General features: G+C 28.2%; 2 protein-coding genes across 9 annotated transcripts; both read left to right on the top strand.

The window, feature by feature from the left end:
- The first annotated feature begins 2923 nt into the window (after positions 1–2923).
- On the top strand, positions 2924–5657 carry LOC137827671 (protein CASPARIAN STRIP INTEGRITY FACTOR 1-like). Its single transcript, XM_068633913.1, has 3 exons — positions 2924–3195; positions 3790–3845; positions 5278–5657. Exons 1-3 carry the CDS (start codon positions 3114–3116, stop codon positions 5416–5418), a joined length of 279 nt encoding a protein of 92 aa, XP_068490014.1. The 5' UTR covers positions 2924–3113; the 3' UTR covers positions 5419–5657.
- Positions 5658–13721: 8064 nt separating this feature from the next.
- Positions 13722–18804, top strand: LOC137821217 (uncharacterized). 8 transcript variants are annotated; one of them, XM_068625705.1, is made up of 6 exons: positions 13796–13941; positions 14589–14733; positions 14958–15274; positions 16451–16497; positions 16601–17573; positions 18388–18804. In XM_068625705.1, the coding sequence occupies exons 2-5, from the start codon at positions 14729–14731 to the stop codon at positions 17549–17551; spliced, it is 1320 nt and encodes a 439-aa protein (XP_068481806.1). In that variant the 5' UTR covers positions 13796–13941; positions 14589–14728; the 3' UTR covers positions 17552–17573; positions 18388–18804. The 8 variants fall into 8 exon arrangements, with proteins under 8 accessions (XP_068481830.1, XP_068481847.1, XP_068481806.1 ...); XM_068625721.1 differs by having other exon boundaries at positions 13800–13941; positions 14873–15274; XM_068625738.1 differs by having other exon boundaries at positions 13800–13941; positions 14873–15274; positions 18385–18804.
- Positions 18805–19751: the final 947 nt, after the last annotated feature.

Below are 19751 nucleotides of genomic sequence, written 5' to 3'. Positions count from 1 at the left end.
GGATGGAGTTTTTTTTTTCATTTAGTTACACATTTAGCTATTTGTTATTTTTGGATCGTATGAATTATTTTAGGATTATATGTTGGGAGAACTCTTTTTGTTGGGTTACTTTGTGTAGTTTTTTTTAACAAAGTTTGGAGTATTATTTTTTTTTACCAATAATGAATGAATTGAATTAAAAGGGAGTATCCAAGAGGTGTTTAAACCCTTATATAAAAGAGAATCAATCTTACATACCAAAACAATCAACAAAAGCATAATATAACAACTAAGATTGATACAGAAAACCTTCCAGATAGAACCAATACAGATGACCTAACTTGAACCTATTTAAAATCAATATGACAAAGTGAAAAGCATCAGAATTGTGTCTTGCCCTCCATGGTTCTTGGATACTTTACCCAGACCTCCTCTAAGTATGTCCCCACAAACATAACTGCTTACGTGAGACACGATGTTCCCTTCGAGTATCCCTTAAAAATACTCTCATTTGTTGATTTTTTATTATCGATAAACTTTTTATTTATTGAAATGTTGTGTTTGTCATGTTTTGTTATGCGATCTCTTTTGGAAGTCATATATAATAATATAACGTGTTTGACATTTATGTGTTTCAGTAACGTTTTATAGTTGTGAGATAGTTTCAACTTAATCTTTTTTGTAAATAGGGTTGAAACATCTCTTAAATGCTTCTATTAATTCATTTATTCTTAGTTGATAGAAAAATTAAGGTAATATAATGTTTTAAGTTAAGTTGGTATACCTTTTTTTATCAATAAGAAATATTATGCATAACTTCATGGGTGACTCAACCTTTATACATAAATAAAGAGGAAAAATAAGATGGAACTTTACATCATAATCTAAATCAATCTCCCAACAAAAGTTGTCGACTGACATAAATTCCAAAAAAATCACTTACACAAGAACTTACCTTTGACAACAGTCAAAGTATACCAATACATCAAATTCCAACGCAGACTGCTTCTTATATACCTAGTTCATTCTTTTTATCCTATATATTTATTGTATATCTAGTTCATTCTTTTTATCCAATATATTTAGGACTGTTCTATGATACACTTACTTATTGTCCAAGTTTATGTAATGTGTTGTGCCAATTAGTCTTTGTGAGTTGACCAATTGTTAATATGGTAAAGAGGTGGAGAAGAATCTTGAGAGAAGATAATGCTTGACCTAATTAGGGGAGCTCATGAACGTCCTAAAACCACTTTAAGAAAAGAGGTAGAAAAAGATAAGTGTTTTTAAAACATAACAGTGCTATCATCTTTATTCTCCACCAATGTCCTTCTTCTTTGGTGCTTTGTCCTTGTCGTTAAGGATAATTGGAAGCACTACAATTTAGAATACTATTTTATGTTAACCTAATATCACTTTTTGTGTACACAAACTTTGGATTCATGTTCTTTTAGACCCTTCTGCGCATGCTTTTTCTAACTTTCCATTTCAACCCCTTTTGAAATTTTAGCTTATTATAAGAATTTCCCTGCCACTGGATCAGATCAAATTCTTCATAATGCCCAATACATTTTCTTTTATTATCATTATAATAACTACTATGATCAAGGTTGTGATTAATTTGGAACTTGCCAATCATATTCACTGCTAATAATATGTTTTTTTTTTTCATACAGTCGTCATGGGAGAATTCTAAGACAGAACTAATGAGATTTTGTAAGTAGATAAAGTTATTTGCTTGATTGAGGTTAAATCAATGTTAATTAATGTTTATTATTGTTATTAAATAGAGGTGTTATTTGCTTGATTATTGTTTATTAGAAAAATTATGTCATAAACTCATTAGAAGTTTACATAGAAAGCAATAACTGTGGTATGGTTTAGGAAGTGATGCAGAGAATTTTATGGAAGTGGTTGAATATGGTATAGATGTTTTATATCAAGATGAGGTGCAAGGTTTAATTAATGTTTTCTTCTGAATTTTCTTTGTTGATTTTTTATATGTATGTTCGTTTGGAAACATATGTTATAAAATAATTGGAAGTTAAAAAATTTAAATTAATAAATTAGTTGATAAATATTAAATGATATAAAATGATAATTGATTATTTAATTATAGTAGGATAGAAAATTATAATTACAAATTTCTTAAAATACCATTTCTTAACCATGAAAGGTATGTATGTGTGCATCATTTTAATATTTAATTTTGTTGAGAAACAAGTCATTTTAAAAATTAGAATAATAATTTTAAATTTTAAATTATAAAAAATATTGACGATTTGGTTGTTTTATTTAAGGATATCAAAATAGATTAATGTGACTTGTTTTAGTTTGTTCCATCGTAAACCTATTAAGAATAAATTAATAAATTTGACGTTTTATTTTTTTTATCAGAAAAAATAATTAAATTAAATGGAGCATTTTAGAAATGTTTTTAGGTTGTGACTGTTTTAATTTGTTTTTTTTAATTAAAAGTTAGTTATTTTTTATAAGTAATTTTACTTAAGTTATACGATAAAAAAAATTATTATTACTACAATCTGTAAGGTAGTTATTTGAAAGTCTCTTTTTTCAGTGATTTTGAATGAATGATGATAATGAAAAAAAGTTTTATTCAATACCAGAATAAACTTTTAGAAGAAAGGAAGGGTAGCAAAAACATATAGCCATGAATATGCTATAGAAAGATGGATTTGCTGTAAAGCTTTTGGGCACAATAAAAAAACAATTTTCAATCATATAAAAATTGAAGTTTCCATGTTGGTTTGAAAATATTTTAAGTTCAAAATATGGTGAGAAATAAAAGTTTGGTAGGGTAGAAAATTTAATTGTTTATAGGGTATATAATTATTTCCACTAAGGTCTAATTTCAACTATTATCCTAATTAATATATGTCACTCCACTAACTTCTAAGACTTAGTGCCCCAACAAAAGCAAAGTGATACACACACCTTTTCTCTTTGAATATTTATATGCTAAAGAGTGCCAACACTTGCTTTCAAAATTAAAGTGTCAACTTCAGTTTTTTCTTCAAAAGGCTTCTTCCTCTGTGGGGAATTTCTTCTTCCTTGCAATATACATAGGAAACACCCTATAACTTCAAACCTACAAAGACATAAACTTTTCTCAAATGGGTACTCTCATGCTTCTCAAGAACTTCACCCTCCTCTTTCTCCTACTCTCTGCATCACTTCCATCAACATCTTTTGCAGGTGGGTCTTTTTAGGTCTTGGTATATCAACACAAATATCTAAGAGTTTGTTTGGATACAAAGTTACAAGTCATTATTTTGATAAGTTCTCTTTTTGCCAAAACAAAACACTTCTAACATGTGTATCTTAACATATCTGAACCAAATATATACCATCAAAAGCAGTGATATTGTTGCCTTCAGGTTAGCTTTGATAGGTAGAAGAAACTAATATATATATATATATATATATATATATATATATATAATGTGTATCTATCAGAGTATGGGGTTTTGATTATCTTTTACTTCATATGCCTATGAGATTAAGTGCATGGCATGTGATTAATTTTTTTTATGTATAAAATTTTTTTAGACACTATGCAACTTCACACAACTGATATCTGATATTTCAACTGATATCTGATATCTGATATCTGAACATGGCATGTGATTAACTTTGACATAACTTTATTTTTTTACTGTTATATATTATGCATATATAGTGTATTCATAGATATTATTATGCATATACAGATTCATATAATGTGAAACTATAAAGTCTTAATAAAGTGTTTGATGGCATTAACGAAAGTTTACCTTAATGCATATGCAGCTAGACGATCGAAGGTTATGAGGAACTTCACCAAAGATGTGAATGCAATTGAAGAGGTATGCATGCATGACCAAGTTTTGATCTTAATCTGTTTGTTTTAGCTTCATATATACACTTTCATTAAGCTTTTCTTCAATATATATAAGGTTATTCACATGTGTGTATGAATCAGTTTTCAAGAACAAAGTGTTACCTTTCTGATATTCTTCACCTCTCTTCAAAACCATGTATGTTAATTTCTGAGAAATATTGAATAGTTGGGTATCTTCTTGAACATCATATGTTGCTAACACTGTGGGTTATCCCTCTTCTCTCTCTTTGAAACCTTGTGGTTGTAACTAACAAAATGGTGCAGAACTCATGAACTACCCATCTATTACCTTCCTATTTTGTTTTTATTAAAAAAAAAACTTTTAAAACTTGATAATTCAATGGAAAAATTACAAAGAAATCAATAAAAAAAAATTTAGACTTCTATACGAAGACAAAACAAAAAAATAATAAAAAAGAAAATAAAACTAGGTCTAAAAGGTGTTTGTTCATATAAAACGCAATCCCAATATTACCTTCCTATTTGAAAGAGTTCATTTTTGCTAATTTTTTTTTTTTTATTCTTATTTATTCAATCTTTGTTATTTTTCTTATGTGTATTTGTGTGTGTGAGTGTATTAGATGACTGAGAACATGGGAAATGAGAGTAATTAAACATGCATATATATAGCTACAAAGAATAAACAGAACATACTAATAATATAATATATTTTTCTACAGAAAATATTAGTAACATTTTTTTAACACACTCTATTTTACTAGTTGAATTTTATAGAAAATTATGGATTTTGATGGTTCCACTACACATTCAATGATTCACTCTTTTGTAACATTCAATAATTGTAATCAATCATAAAATATTTGATAGAAAAAGTGTGTTAACCCTTTTCTACTTTATATTATCGTCTAATAATAAATCATCATGTGTACTATTTATATGATATTTTTTTTTATTTCACTAAAAAAAATCATTAAATAGAAATTAATTTTAGAAACAAAGAATACTTAGTTGTTGTATTGACTAAATTAGATACTATACAAACTAACAAAATTACTGGTATCTAAGTTAGTTTCTATTATTAATAAATAGTTTTAAAACTAGTATCTAATTAGTTACCAAGATTTTAACTATTAACTTTAGAATCTAGATAATTAGTAGTTAAAACATTGATAGTTAATTAGATGTCAATTTAAAAACTATTTATCAATAATAGAAATTAATTTAGATACCGATAATTTTTGTTGTCTCTAAAATAGTGAATAAAACAATTAATTATTTATTGTCTCTAAAATTAGTTTCTATTTAATGATTTTCTTGTACTGTTTATCTGTTTTTTATCCAAAATTGATTTTTATTTAATGATTTTCTTGTACTGTTTATCTGTTTTCTACGTATAGAATCAAAATGAATAATGTTTTTTTTTTTTAATTTGTTAGGGAACATCAAGGAAGGCACTGAATAAGGAAGAAGTAAGCAGCATCCATGAGAGGGTTCTTAGGGCTAACACAAAAGACTATGGACGATATGATCCATCACCATCTCTTTCAAAGCCTCCTTTCAAGCTCATACCCAATTAACTTAACTTCAATCTCACTATTATGTGAATCTTGGAAGTTGGTGTATTGGCATAAGTATCATAAATAATGTGCTCTTATCTTAATCATGTAAGATATAGTAAGTCATATACAAAAAGAAAACCCTAGTAACTTAGTAGCATAATTATATAATAGATCTATTAGAAGATGTGTGTTTTACATAGTTCAAGTTTTGTTGTATGATGAGTCCATATATATAAAATACATATATACTTTACTTAGATATCATCGTAAATGTGTACTTATATGAATAAAAGTAATTAATATATATATATATATATATTATTTGTCTTCTTTCTAATGATTCATTTTCTAAATATAAGAGAGAAAACTATTAGTTAAGAAAATAACAACTAAATTTTGGTTACAAATTATGTTCATAAGCATTAGTTAACATGTGAACATGTTTTTGGTTTTTTTAAACGGATCATGACATCCTTAGATATTCCAATTAATTCATTTCACTTTTTGTTGAGAAAAAAATAAAAATTATCTCGTATCTTGTACTTTCGTTTGTATTTATCTACTTATTGTTCCATGTATTAATTAAATAGTTTTTTTATAAAAAAAATAAGAATCACATCAAATGAAATATCATATTACAAAGCATTCAATGTTAAGAGAATACATATTTTTTTCTCCAATATCAAATATAAAGAAATTTTCTCCAATATCAAATATCAAGAAATAAATTATAATTATATATTAAATGAGAGGTCAAATAATTATAGAAGAGAAAAAGTTATCAAATATAAGACAAAAATAAATTACGAAATTAAGAATCAAGGAAAGTTTCTTAGATTACCTAATAAATGAAAGGTGTTTTAGTAATTTAAAAAGTAAGTATGAAAATGAGGATGAGTATTGGGACGAATATGGGGACGGGTAAGAGAGAGATATATACACACATACTCATCAATATCTTCATATCCAATTTAAAAAATATACATTATTTATGTTCATACCCGTACTTAGTCAATACGAGAACTCTTCTATTTTAGCTACCAACTTTAAAATCTAAAGTAATAAGTAGTTAAAATTGTATAATTTGCTTTGGTATACCATTCGAGGTCTAAGGAGAGGATTCTTCCTAGTTGAAGGGTTAAGGAATCAATGTTCCAACTTCAAATTCATTGAGATAACATCATTAGGGTTAATCACCGCATCCGAGGTATTGTCCACTTTGGAACTTGGAGTTTCGTCACAGTTTTGTCCTTAAAAGACATCACAGTGGGTTAAGGGAGAAAGAAGTATATAAATTATCATTGGCTTCGAATCCTAAGCGATGTGAGACTAAATTAAGCGTACTGGAACACAAACCAAAATAATTATTTACTATATGGATTAAATTATAGACCATTTTATAAATTAAAAATTTATTGATATCTAAAGTAGTTTTTATTATTAATAAAAAATTATAAAATAGTTCCTAAATTAGTATCTAACCTTTAACTACCAAGGTTTTAGTTAGTAACTACTTTATATTTTAAATTAGTCTCTATTAGGCTTTTAAAAACTAATTTAGAATTTAAAATATTAGTAGCTCAAACTTTGATAGCTAATTTAAATATCAATTTAAAAATTATTTTATAAATTTTTATTAATAATAAAAACCAATTTAGATATCAATAATTTTTAGTCTCTAAAATAGTATCTAAATTTAGTCAATATATTGATTAATTATTTTTTGTCTCTAAATTTTGTTATTAATTAATAATTTTCTTGTAGTGTTTGCTTTACAATTTTTTTCATATAATTTATTTGATTTTTTATTTTTAACTTATATATAAAAATTAATTTAACTAATGAAAATTTTGGTTTTTTCTCTTATAAATATGGATAGATAAAACCTAAATAAAAGTAATGAGTTGCACATTTCATCTAAACCTAGTCTCTTCAACTCATTCATTACTTTTTAGCAATTAAAAATCTATTGAAATGTAACAATGCAAATAGTAACCCTACTACAAAAGCTTCCCACTTGCATATCTAATATGAAGAAAAGAAGCATATAATAACAAGTGATGATGTGACACTTTAGGGGTGATATGACATCATAGTCAACTACTCACTAAGTAGTTAGTGAGATGCAATGAATACCAATGATTTTTTTCTTTTTTATTTTTTTTTATGAGCAAATGCATACCAATGATAAGCCTCCATGGATAGAACTAAGTGTTGATGGACAAGTCACCCTCATAGTCATACCACACACAACATTCTTTCTATTTCCTTCTTTATCTCTCCTCCTATATTGCTATATTTCTCTTTGAATTTCTTCAAAAAAATAATTGACTTGGTCTACCTATTTAATTTGAAAGACTATAAACCACCAAATATTTTAAATACTATATATTGTCAACACCCTTATGGGGCAACACAACATTTTGTTCAAATTCAATCTCACACTAATTTGCATATTAAATAAAATTAATTATGATTAAAAGAATTGAATCTATACTAATCTTTACACAACTTAAAGTTTAATGAAAAAGTATGAATAAGAAAGGACCTTCATAAAAAAGATATTTACTATTTTAATTCTAAACTTGTGAATTAAATAAATACTTCAGTTGAACATTGAAGTGTTTTTGAAAATAGACACCCTTAGAGACATATCGAAAAGACAACTAAAAAAGTAAAGAAAAAAGAGACTCAAGGAACCTAATAGAAGATATTCGTCCTTATAAGAATAATTAGTATTTCTTATTTTCGTTTTCAAAACAAAAAAGAAATACCATTTCACTAAAGATGTAATCTATTTAAATATTTATATGATATAAATTATAAAAAACATATGTATTATTTTCTATGTATGCACAATTTTTATATTAAAATATTTTTTAATAATTTAAATATAATATTTATATTAATTTATAAATTTAATAAATTTATTTAAATATAATATTTATATTATTATTTTATACATTTAATATGAGTATTTATAATTTTAAAAAATAATATTAAGAAAATAGTATTTAACGAGTAATATAAATTATAAATCTTCATGAAAGAGAGAGAAAAACAAAATACAGAAAATTTATTCTTGAATTTAGAAAAGTGTTATGGAATCCTTGTCTGAAATATGTTTCCAGAATACCAAATCTGAAATGCATTTTGATCTATACCCTTCTCTTATTTAAAAGCTGAAAAAGGGTAATTTTGTCATTCAAATAAGGTATTGGGTGCAATTCAAATTTGTTGAATGTAGGAAGTAATTTCCTGTATGTAGCCTATATATGGAAATATGGGCTCACAGGCATGGATTTTAGGAGTTTTTTTTTCTCTTTTGCAGTTTTGACTCCTCTGAATTTAATGTAAGAAAGTAAAAGTATAATTAAATCTATATAAAATATTTTGATTTTTTTTTCTTTTCGTATGATATATAACTATAAAAAAAACATTTGATTTTTTATTAAGAGAATTCTTAGTGAAACTTTACTTAATTTCATCTCCAATAAACACAACAAAGAGTCATCTATAAAATTCTTTATTAAAAACATGATAATGATTAGGGGTGACAATACAAGTTGTACATATTTGGTCCGGAAAATGTAGATCAAGTGGACCTATCTCACAAAAGTAACACGGGTTGAATTTATTGACCTGTCTCTCGCATAAGTCCTGGTTCGCATAAGAAAATTTTATATTTTTTTTATTAGGATGTTTCTTCTTGCACCTCATCAATTTCAGAATTTAATTTCCATAATATAAAAGTGAATTCCATAAATAAAAATTTAGAAGAGAAAAAAAAAACATTTCAGAAAAACATTTATGAAACAACTACTTTACCTTTTGAAATCTGGAACGATTATTTTGCCTTTTGGAATTTGATTTCTTGAATTGATGGGGTGCAAGAAGAAATTTGATGAAGTGTAAAAAAAAAACCCTTTCTATTATTACACGGGCTGACCTGCCCTCCCTGCACCCAAGCTATACAGGTTGTAAGACGAATATAAGTGAATTAACGAACCAAAATAATGATAGCTTGTAGGACGAATATAAGTGAATTAATGAACCAAAATAATGAGTCTGTTCTGCGTTTTTTTAACGAGTTCTGCGTTTTTTTAACGAGTTACGGATCGACCTGTTTAGACATTAGATGATATTTTGAATATGTATTTATTATTTTCAAAGTATCGAAATACTGATTTGAACTTCGAAAGAATGTTTACAAATATTTTTATTCTTATCAAAGACCTATATTCAAGATTCATTAGATACCATCCCATACAAAACACATTATTAATTTCGTTTGACGTAGAAAGAAAAGGGTTATCCATTTGACTTGAAAATGGAGAAGTTGAAGCAGAAGAACACATAATATGAATTATGAAGGCACACGTAGTTTTTGTTAATGATTTTGCGTGCACAATTCAAACTTCTTTTTCAATCACTACCAATCATCTCTTAACTTGTGTATCTCTATTTGCTTTCTACCTTACACGCACACAACTCGACAAAAACCACAACTTCATTTGAAGAAAAAGGTGTCTTTCATGACTTCAATGGGTCACAAATTTTCTATTCTATTGCTTCATTATAAGGTTAACATTTTAACGTTTTTCTTGTTCACAAAAATAGAACTTAGGTTAGTTATTTTATTCAAGGATGAAGAATAGGTTAGTTTATATTTATTTTTAAAATATTTTAATGTTTTATTTTGAAAACAAAAAGTAATTTTATATTTTTTTATAAATAAATTCTATCTCTTTTTAAATGAGTGATTTCTAAAATATTAATAAAAACTAGTTAGTTTAAGTTTAAACAAAATGACCTAATTAAAATTCTTCTTAATTTATGCTCTTAGGACACCTATCAATGAGTTAAAAAATATTATATTAAATTTTGTAAATATTTATTTATGGTTCTTATAAGGTCGAGTTCTTCCTATAGTGACTTATTCGGTCTTCGTCTTTTAGTCTTCATGGTAGGCGTGGTGGTCTTCGATTGATTCTTCCTTTCACCGAGATGAGTGGGGAAACTTGCAAAGGCACTCCAACGATAAAGTTAGTCTGAGTACAATATGCAGGTGAGTGGAGAGTGAAAAAATACATTTAACGTTCTCCTATTGTATTTATACTTTTTGGATGAGACTTAACTATCATGAGAGTGCTCGTGAGTTTAAAAGAGGGCCCAATCATCTCTTAATCATGTTTTACCACTAAACTGACTTAATTACCGTTAACTGTGTATTTATGGACTGTCTTCTTGGTCATTGGACCATATCGGCCTACTCAGCTAATCGGCACACTTGTCCCCAGGCTTGAGTGAAGCGATTTAAGTGTCACGTAGAATCTTTGTAAAAGAACATTTGGTCATGTCGGCCTACTCGGCTAGTCGGCAATACACTAGTCTTTGTATTTTTTTTATTCTTGTAGCATAAAATAATATATTAAATATATTTTAAAGGTAAGTTGTGCTACATGACCAATCACTTCATTATAGGGAATGCTACTAGAGTAAATCAAGCTAAAGGACACTAAATAAAATAAGAAAACTTGAGTCCGTTAAGTTGGCGCTAATTTGATTCTAAAATATATATATAAAAAAATAGCTCAAAACTCATATATTAACAAAAACGATAATGTACAAGTTTTTTGTTTGTTTGTTTTTCTCTCTAATCTTGAGCTCATTCCTGCTTTTTTTTCCTAATCCTGCAAGTGCCTTGCATTCGTGGTGACAAAAAAGGATACTTGAAGATAAGTATTTTATGAAGCCTAGTTTTTACATTTGTGATTAGGGCATTTCTAACTAAGATGTAGTGATTGAGTTTGAAATCAGCCACAAATAATTACAAATTTATTAATTAATTAAGTACAATGAAAACAAAAACTCATGCATGAAAACAATAAAAATAAGCACAAGATCAAATCAATCCTTGCATAATGCATAACGCATAACGCACCTTGTACGAATGAGGAGAGTCGCTCGGTGATACAGCAAAGCAAAAGCAACTTACTTCCAACATTTGGTAAAGTCTATGTGCGATGGGGGAAATGTTCAGGTGTAATGCAGTGGGTGAGATGAGAGTTAGAATTTAGGGATTTTGAGGAAGAGAAAGAGGGAAAAGAGAAATGAGATGTGGGTTTCATCATATAAAATAAATATTATCACTATTACTTTTAGCTTACAATGATTACATAAAGTCAGTGGTAGCTATTCAATTACAAAACGTCTATTTAGACATCTTCAAGCTCTACACTAATTTTTACGGAGTTTAAGCTCGATTATACAAAATCTCTCTAAATTATACAATAATAAAATATTATATTACAAAGTTTACACTCACAGAACTGAATATAAAATATATATTTATTGTCTTTAGAGAACACTATCACAACAATAATCTCTCTCTATATTTAATGTTATCTAGAAGAAGAGTTACAACACTAAGAGTTGAAGGCTTTTTACACTTTTCACATGCACATGTAGATTACTAGTTATATCTCATAACATTTTTTTTACGTTGATTTTATTTCATAACCTTCTTTTATCTTTTTGCATGGAAGTGTTTCCTTACATGAGTGTCCAAAAAGGACTTTTTTAGGTTGTGTGCTTAAAACATTTTTGTGTTGAAGCTTTTTTACACTGACATACTTTATCTTATAATATAATGAGGTGATTGAATCACATTCTTTATCTTTATAATGTTTTTATATTACTTACAATACCACATAAAACTTTCACACATTGATGACGATTGGTACTCTGGCAAAATATTTATAAAAAAATCATTTTAAGTTAGTTGTATACAATAGATACTCTCATATTTTAATAAATATTAGTTTGATTGCATTTCTTTTATCTTGGTATTTTATTTTAACAAGTTAAATTTTAATTTCTATTTATTTAAATAAAAATATGTGTATTATTATTTTCTATGGCTAATGTGTAATCTATAATTTGAAGGAAAAAATGTTGTATAAACTATATAGATTACAAATTATGAAAGAGGACAAATATAAATAAGGTAATAGTATTTTGCAGTGGTGATGTATATGATTATTTTAAGTGGAGTAGTTTTTTCTCCATTATGTTTTTATTTATTTTTATTGTTGTATAGTAATACAATAATGATTTTGAGGTAAAAGATTTGAAAAATATAATTAAATATAATATAGGAATTACATATTATTATAAAATTATATGTAACACACTATTTAAATAAAATAAGCAATTTAATTTAATTTTTTATTTTTAATCCAAAATTCAAATCAAACAATTCCTTTAAGAATAGAGCACACAAAATTCTAAAAATTTAATTTTAATATTCTTTTTAGTTTTTTAACTTAATTTTCAATTACTTTTTACATTAGTTCAATTTTAAACCTCCATCAACACATAATTTTAGATTGTTTTACGATAAGATTTGTATTCTCCTACTTATTTTCTATCATAAAATAATTTTTTATTCTGTACAACTTAATTTCTAATTAATTAAATTTATTATTGTTATTATTTCATAGTTAAATTATAAGACCTCGCTTGAATATTTCTATTGAGAAAGAGAATATATTATACTTCTTAGAAAAAAAATATAAAATGAACAAACAAAAGTCTCAAGTTAAATGAAAAAAAAAACACTTTTCAAAATTTTAGTTTTAGCTTACAATTTAAAAGTTCAATATTTTAATTTAATTTAATTTAAATACACTGACGGTATAATTTTTTTTAACATTCACATCTAATCATAAATAATAAAGTTATTGTTTTTATGATAATTACTTACAAGTTCATATTTATAATAATTTCTAGTAAAAACCATTATAATAATGTATAATTAATTAAAATATAAATTAAAAATCCATAAAAATTAACTTCTATTTTTAAAGAATACTAAAGTAGGCTCTTTAAAAAAATTCACGGGGGTTAGAAATTAAGAATTAAAAATCCACTTATATATTAAAAAACAAAATTCAGTTTAAAAGAAAATATAAAACCACTATTGAAGAATTGAAAATATTCATGGGTTGGTGGAATTAAGAATCAAAACTCACTTTTATATTAAAAAAAAAACAAATTTTGAGTGAAAAAATAAAAATAACTTTTTCAAAGAAGAGAAAAGAATCTATAATTATTACGTATGGCAATGGCATGTTAAAATAATACTATAATTATATATAATTATTATAATTGTATATGATTATATAATTATTATAGTTTTATAATTATGCTATATACTATATAATATATTATTACAATAATAATACTACTACTAATAATTATTATTATTATTTTAAAATAAAGAGAGTAAACCACGGAATCACCTAACGCCGTCACATACGACGGCAACCCTAAAATTACGCTGACGCAGCCATTCTAACGTCGTCAAAATAGACGGCGCCGCTCCCTTCCTATTCTTCTTCTCTTTCTCTTCTCTCTCTCTCTTTCAGAAACTCACTTTCTCTCTCTACAAACTCTCTCTCTCTCTCTCTCTCTCTCTAGAAACTGAAAATTTCATTTCAAAGAGATGCTTCTCTCTGACCCTTGTTTCCCTTAAAGGTAACTTTCTCTCATATTCTCTCTCTATTAGAAAACATTCATTATCATAAAATATAATGAGGTGTTAATTTGTAATAATTTATTTTTAATTAATGTATTAATTACTGCTAGTGTCATGGGAATTTGGTGTTTTTTGAGTTTTGAGTGTATTTTTGTTTCTATAATATATGGTAAAACTTGTATTATTTATTTTAATTTTAATTACTTAAGTTAATGCAATATTGGTTGTTAGTGTTGTGGGAATTTGGTGTGTTTTGAGTTTTGATTGTGAATTCCGGGTTTTCTGCATTGATTTCGGATCGTTCTGACTTTTTGAGTGTGTGAGAGTGAGTGTTGAGTTGTTTTTTTTTCTATTTTTGGGGTGTTTGATTAGATCATATAAGGAATTCTTGAAATTGTGTTTAGTTGTTTCTTTTTGGTTCATCATGCTGTTTTGTTTTCTTCCGAGAGTTTTCTTTTTCAAGTGATATGAAGTTGGTAACACCAATAGTAAGGTGAGAATGGAATGCTTGTGTTTTATGGAGTTTGTTGATGAAGTGTGGTTGGTACATAGACACTTCTATGATATGGCTATGCTGAATGAACTCTTTTGAATGGTGTTCATTTCACGGTTTGATTTTTTGATTCCTTTTGTGGTTGTTTTACAGGTTAGAGGGGGATTTGGCTTAAAATTTGGATGAAAGTTTTGGGATGAGTTTCTGTTTACAGTTTTATATGATAAAGTTTGGCGGGTTTGAGCCGGAGTTTACACTGGAAAACTAATCTATTTCAGAAAGAAAAAGGATTTATGAGGTTTTTTTATCATTAAATGAATATTTACTATTAATCTTTATCTTCTGTTCTGATTTAATTTTTGGTCTGGTATTTCAATTTGGAAGAATATGTTTAACTGAAGCAAGAATACTGGTTGAGTAATGATTCTCTGTTATAGGGATAGAGCTGTGTTCACCAGGGTGATGAGGGTGCAATTGGTGATTTTGTTGATGTAAGAAGCTGTATACTGCTGTCTATTTCAGAATGGGTGCCGTTTGTTGTGTTGCTGCCAAAGACAAAACTTTACAAAGTGCATCACCCAGTGAAATCATGCATCGGAATATTCGATATTCTCCGACGTGGAACTTTAGGTGGGATCATCGAGGGCGTGTAGCTGGTGAAGATACTGCTGTAACTTGGTTTTCTAATGGTATTAGCAGGAATGATGGATTGGAGAATAAAAATGAACCCTCTTATGTATCCGAGGATGGAAGCCCGTTGCAGAATTATCAAAGGAGTAGATCCCAAAAATCCCCAGTCTCAGAAGGAACTGCTAGGAACCTGATAAATTCATCTTCAGGTAACTTTAATCAAATCAACTCCCTGGTTTTAATCATAATTCGTACACCAACTCGGGTTCGAATGTTTAGGATTGGAGTTTTATCAGTCGTTTCATTTTCTCTTCATTTCTTATTTAACGAGGTAAATGCAAAAGCTATTAAATAGAGTGTAAACATGGCGATGTATTCTCACGTATGTTTCTTTCTCAAGCTATCAGACACAAGAAAATATTGAAATTAGCAGAAAACATGGTTAAAATTTTAATTCAACAAACAGAACAGATTTAGCTTTTTATACCACGCTCACACAGTAGCAAGTCTGTAGGACTTAGATTAACCATTTCTGACACAATGGAGCCCTAAAAAATTAACATTTTGGAGTAAAATGCTGCATGGCATAAATTAATGTTTGTTAACTTACACTACAATTACTATTCACAAACCAAAATAATGGAAAATGAAGATGGTGAGCTGGAAAACACCATTCAATTATCTAGAAATGTAGGAATTATTTTTGGGTTAGACATCGGGTGTTGGCATGTGACAATTTGACAATTTCTCAGTTAGTAGAAGAAACATATGCTGAAACAGGGTTTTGAGTAATTTAGATTAGTAGTTTGGTGTAAGATACCAGCTTCTGAGAGTCTGTGTTGTAAGTTAGATTATCCTTTTTCTTTTTCCGGAGAAAGGTGTTGCAGGTGATAGTTAGAAGAACAGCATAAACTGAAATATAAATGAGAGCAATTTAGTTTCATGTCTCTTGCAATTAAGTTGTCAGATTTTCTTAGACATTCCATGTGGAATAGTCTTTCTTGTTGGCCAAAAGGAGGCGTTGCATATGATATGACCAAGGAAGAAAAGCATATACTTATCTCTTCATTGAAATAGATTATTGGTTTATTTTGCTTGATTGATGTTTGATAATCTGGCATATATGTTTGTGTCAATTGTGTACACATGATTAAGTTAATAAATCTCTCTCCAGTTCACCACAGGGCCTTTTTTGAAATCATAATAAAATAAAAGTTGTGGACTTATGTCTCTTCATGAGACTGGGCTATAATTATGTACTTTTAAGATTGCTCCTTCTCTAAAAAATATTTTTTCTATCCTGTTTTAATTATTCCATTGGTAATTTATTATGTTCTCACCTGGTTGATTTATAGATCTGACATGTTTTTTTATGTTTATCTCAGATCAAACTATTTCAAGGAATGTCTTGACAAATGAGAGCGTGGAACAGGTGAGGTTGTAATTATAAAGGAATCTGCTGTTATTTTATGTTTCTATCAGTAGTTTCTATCTGATTTTTTGGATACACTTCGTACATCTGCATTACTATGCAGGCGAAGAGGTTGGCTGAATCATCAACAATATCATGCCCGTATCCCACAAAACCCCTACATTCATTGCCTTCTACTTCATCAGTATCACCTCAGCCATACGATAGTCACCCATTTCCATCCAGCTCAACCACTTCAAGGTGGGCTTGCCATTCCACAGGAGAGCAACTATCTTGTCAAGTTTCTGATAGCCAAATCTTTGGATATAAGACGCCTAGCAACTCTTATGTATCTGAAGAGAGGCCAGTGTTTCCTTCGTGGAGCAATGAATCTGGTATGCACTCCCATGGTGGGTCTTCAGGTAATTGGTCTAGGTCTGGCTTTTCTGAGCTGACAGGCAGTTCCCTCAAAGAAAGATGGTCATTTGATAGTGAGTCATTTGGTTTCAATTGTGAAAGGCTGGTTAGATCCAGTAGTCAGTTTTCAAATTCTCCAGTTGATTTCCAAGCATGTGGTGTTTGCTCAAAACTTTTAACTGAGAAATCTTCTTGGGGGTCCCAAAAGATAATTGCTAGTAATGACCTTTCTGTAGTTTCTGTCCTTATTTGTGGGCATGTTTATCATGCTGAATGCTTGGAGAGTTTGACACCTGAAGTCAACAAGTACGATCCACTTTGTCCAGTTTGCACTTTTGGTGAGAAATATACTCTTAAGTTGTCTGAAAAAGCTCTGAAAGCTGAAATGGATTTGAAGGCTAAAAATAAGAAATCAAGGAACCAAATTGTGGACAGTGATATTGACGATAATTCTGTTGCGCACGAACATTTTAGAGAAAAATGGCGTCAAGCTAGTAAAGGTCTTGGAATTGATTCTAGTTCTAGTGGGAGAAGCTCTAATGGGAAACCTTTTCTTAAGAGACATTTCTCATTTGGCACAAGGAGTTCCAAATCCATGCTAGATAATCAGTCAACCCCGAAGAAAGGCTTCTTTTGGGCAAAATCTAGTAGAGAATAAGCTGCTATGGGGTTGTTGAAAGGTAAGTTCCATTTTCTTTATTGTTTTGCTTTCCAATTTATGACAATAAGAATATTCTACTTTTCCCTGTCGTAGTTGGCAGGTTATTTCTGACCTGCATGTTCATAAACTAGTGAAAAACAAATGTGTCTATGGTGAACCAGCTGAACCATTTAAACTGATTACACGGTTGAAGTACTTCACCTTTTTACCCTCCATTAGAGCTTTTAAAATTGTTTTGGTTTAATTTAAACATGTTTAAAACTCAGACTTTCTCTATTAATTTGTCCAATGGAGGGAAAATGATAGTGTGTGATGCAATGAACGGTTTAACTCCAATTTATATCTAGAAGCTTTTCCCTTTTACCCTTTATATTTTTTGTGCGTTTGCATAGGATGAGAAATTTTACCTCTTTCTTTTTAGTTATTTGATGTGCCACTGGCATAGCTTAGACTCCAATACAGTATATTTTTCATTTCTTTTACGTGCTAAATCATTTTGGTTATGTTAGAACAAATTTTAAATATTATTGTCTGTGGTTTTATTTATTTATATGAAAATATTTGTAAAATTTTCCTGGTTTTCTTTTTACATGTCTATGACAACCCAGGTTCAACCTAGTTAAAACATAAAATCTTTAAAATCTCTCTTGTTATATTATCTGTTTAATTTTTGAAAACATTGTCTGGCTTATATTCAGATTTCTCTGGGTTTGATTCCTTGGTACCATGCACCAGAATTTGACTTCCAAGTTAAATATTTTGAAAAATTGAGCTCCAGAACTCCTCAGCAATTATTTTGCAACTTAATTTTTCTTTATTTCTCCTTAAAGCAGGTTCCGTTGTTGAACTTCTACACAACCTAAGATAAAATGACCGAGGAAATGGGAAGATGACATTCATCAAGCTTTGATTTATGATCTGTATACACTAATACATGATTTCTAAAGGTTTAGAAGCTGGACTTTCTCTGTAAAGAAGAAATATGAAACTGAAAAGATACATATAGGAAGACAAAGATAGTGTTTAGAAATCAATGGTTTTGTTATTTTGTACAGATTGATTAGTTTATTGCATATGGATATAATTCATTCTTGAAAGATGTTCTGTTGCCCCTTGTTCTACCTTGTTCTACTGTTATGTAATGCAGTGTAAATGCCATAGGCCATTAGAAGTTTCTGGTGTTGTGCTATGGTCTCCAAAGATTGTTTGGCAATAACATTTAGTTGGAATGACACAAATTTGTTGTTAAATTGTGATATGTGAAGAACACTTAATCACTTCAAACATTTTATTTACCTTATTGTATTATCTATTATAGATATACTTTCCTGTTCTCCCTTTTATCTCTCTAATGTTCTGTTTGGTTGCTGGAAAATTGAAAATTAAGTGGATCAGGTTTTACTCTTTTTTTTTTCCACATAAATAATGGAAGAAATAGAGGTAAAATGATGACTGAGAAATTAAGTGGCAAAAGTACCCATCAATTGTCATGAGGTCTTGTAAAAAAGAAATGGTTTGTGATAAGTAAATTAATCTTTTTCTTTCATTTAGGATCAGGAATTCATATTTTCATTGCTTTATATGGTCATTTTTTTATAAATCTCTCAGGTTAAATATTAATAAAACTTGATATTTCAAATTAGATTCACACTTTACTTTAAATAATAACAATTATGTTTATCACATGAAACTTAAGATCTCAATTAAGATCTCAATTAGGCTGAGATTTCAATTAAGATCTCAATTAGGCTGAGATTTCAATTAAGATCTCAATTAGGCTGAGATTTCAAATAACAACAATTATTTATTTTAACATGAAAAAAAAATATTATTTAAAAAAATAAACAAAATTACTTATGAGTTATGTGCATTAAATATCTTCTCCTTTTCATTTTTTAAACCAAATTGGCAGTTTAGTTTGATATTATAATTTATGGAGGTGGCTACCTATAACAATATCTCCCATCCTTAGTAATTGTCTTATCTCACCTACACCTACCTCACATTAATAATGATTAATAATTATGTAACCTTCAATAATCTTTTTCTGAATAATTATTTTATTGAAAATTGAATTTGTGATTTTCTCTCTCATATTAATTGTTGAAGTTTTAATATGAATTTGGATCTAACCTTTATCATTTGGTTAAAACTATAAATAATAGTTAGTTAGGATGTAACTCATTTAGAGTCTAAG

The sequence above is a fragment of the Phaseolus vulgaris genome, chromosome 11 (assembly GCF_000499845.2).
Source record: "Phaseolus vulgaris cultivar G19833 chromosome 11, P. vulgaris v2.0, whole genome shotgun sequence".
In the NCBI taxonomy this organism is placed as follows: domain Eukaryota; kingdom Viridiplantae; phylum Streptophyta; class Magnoliopsida; order Fabales; family Fabaceae; genus Phaseolus; species Phaseolus vulgaris.
Note: the sequence above shows the minus strand (reverse complement) of the source record. Positions and strands in the feature narration are given on the sequence as shown.

Coding starts and splice junctions, on each gene's coding strand:
- LOC137827671 (XM_068633913.1), top strand. CDS start 3,114: ATGGGTACTCTCATGCTTCTCAAGAACTTCACCCTCCTCTTTCTCCTA. Junction 3,196..3,789: donor TCCATCAACATCTTTTGCAG/GTGGGTCTTTTT, acceptor ATGCATATGCAG/CTAGACGATCGAAGGTTATG. Junction 3,846..5,277: donor ATGTGAATGCAATTGAAGAG/GTATGCATGCAT, acceptor TTAATTTGTTAG/GGAACATCAAGGAAGGCACT.
- LOC137821217 (XM_068625705.1), top strand. Junction 15,275..16,450: donor CCTGATAAATTCATCTTCAG/GTAACTTTAATC, acceptor TGTTTATCTCAG/ATCAAACTATTTCAAGGAAT. Junction 16,498..16,600: donor CAAATGAGAGCGTGGAACAG/GTGAGGTTGTAA, acceptor ATTACTATGCAG/GCGAAGAGGTTGGCTGAATC.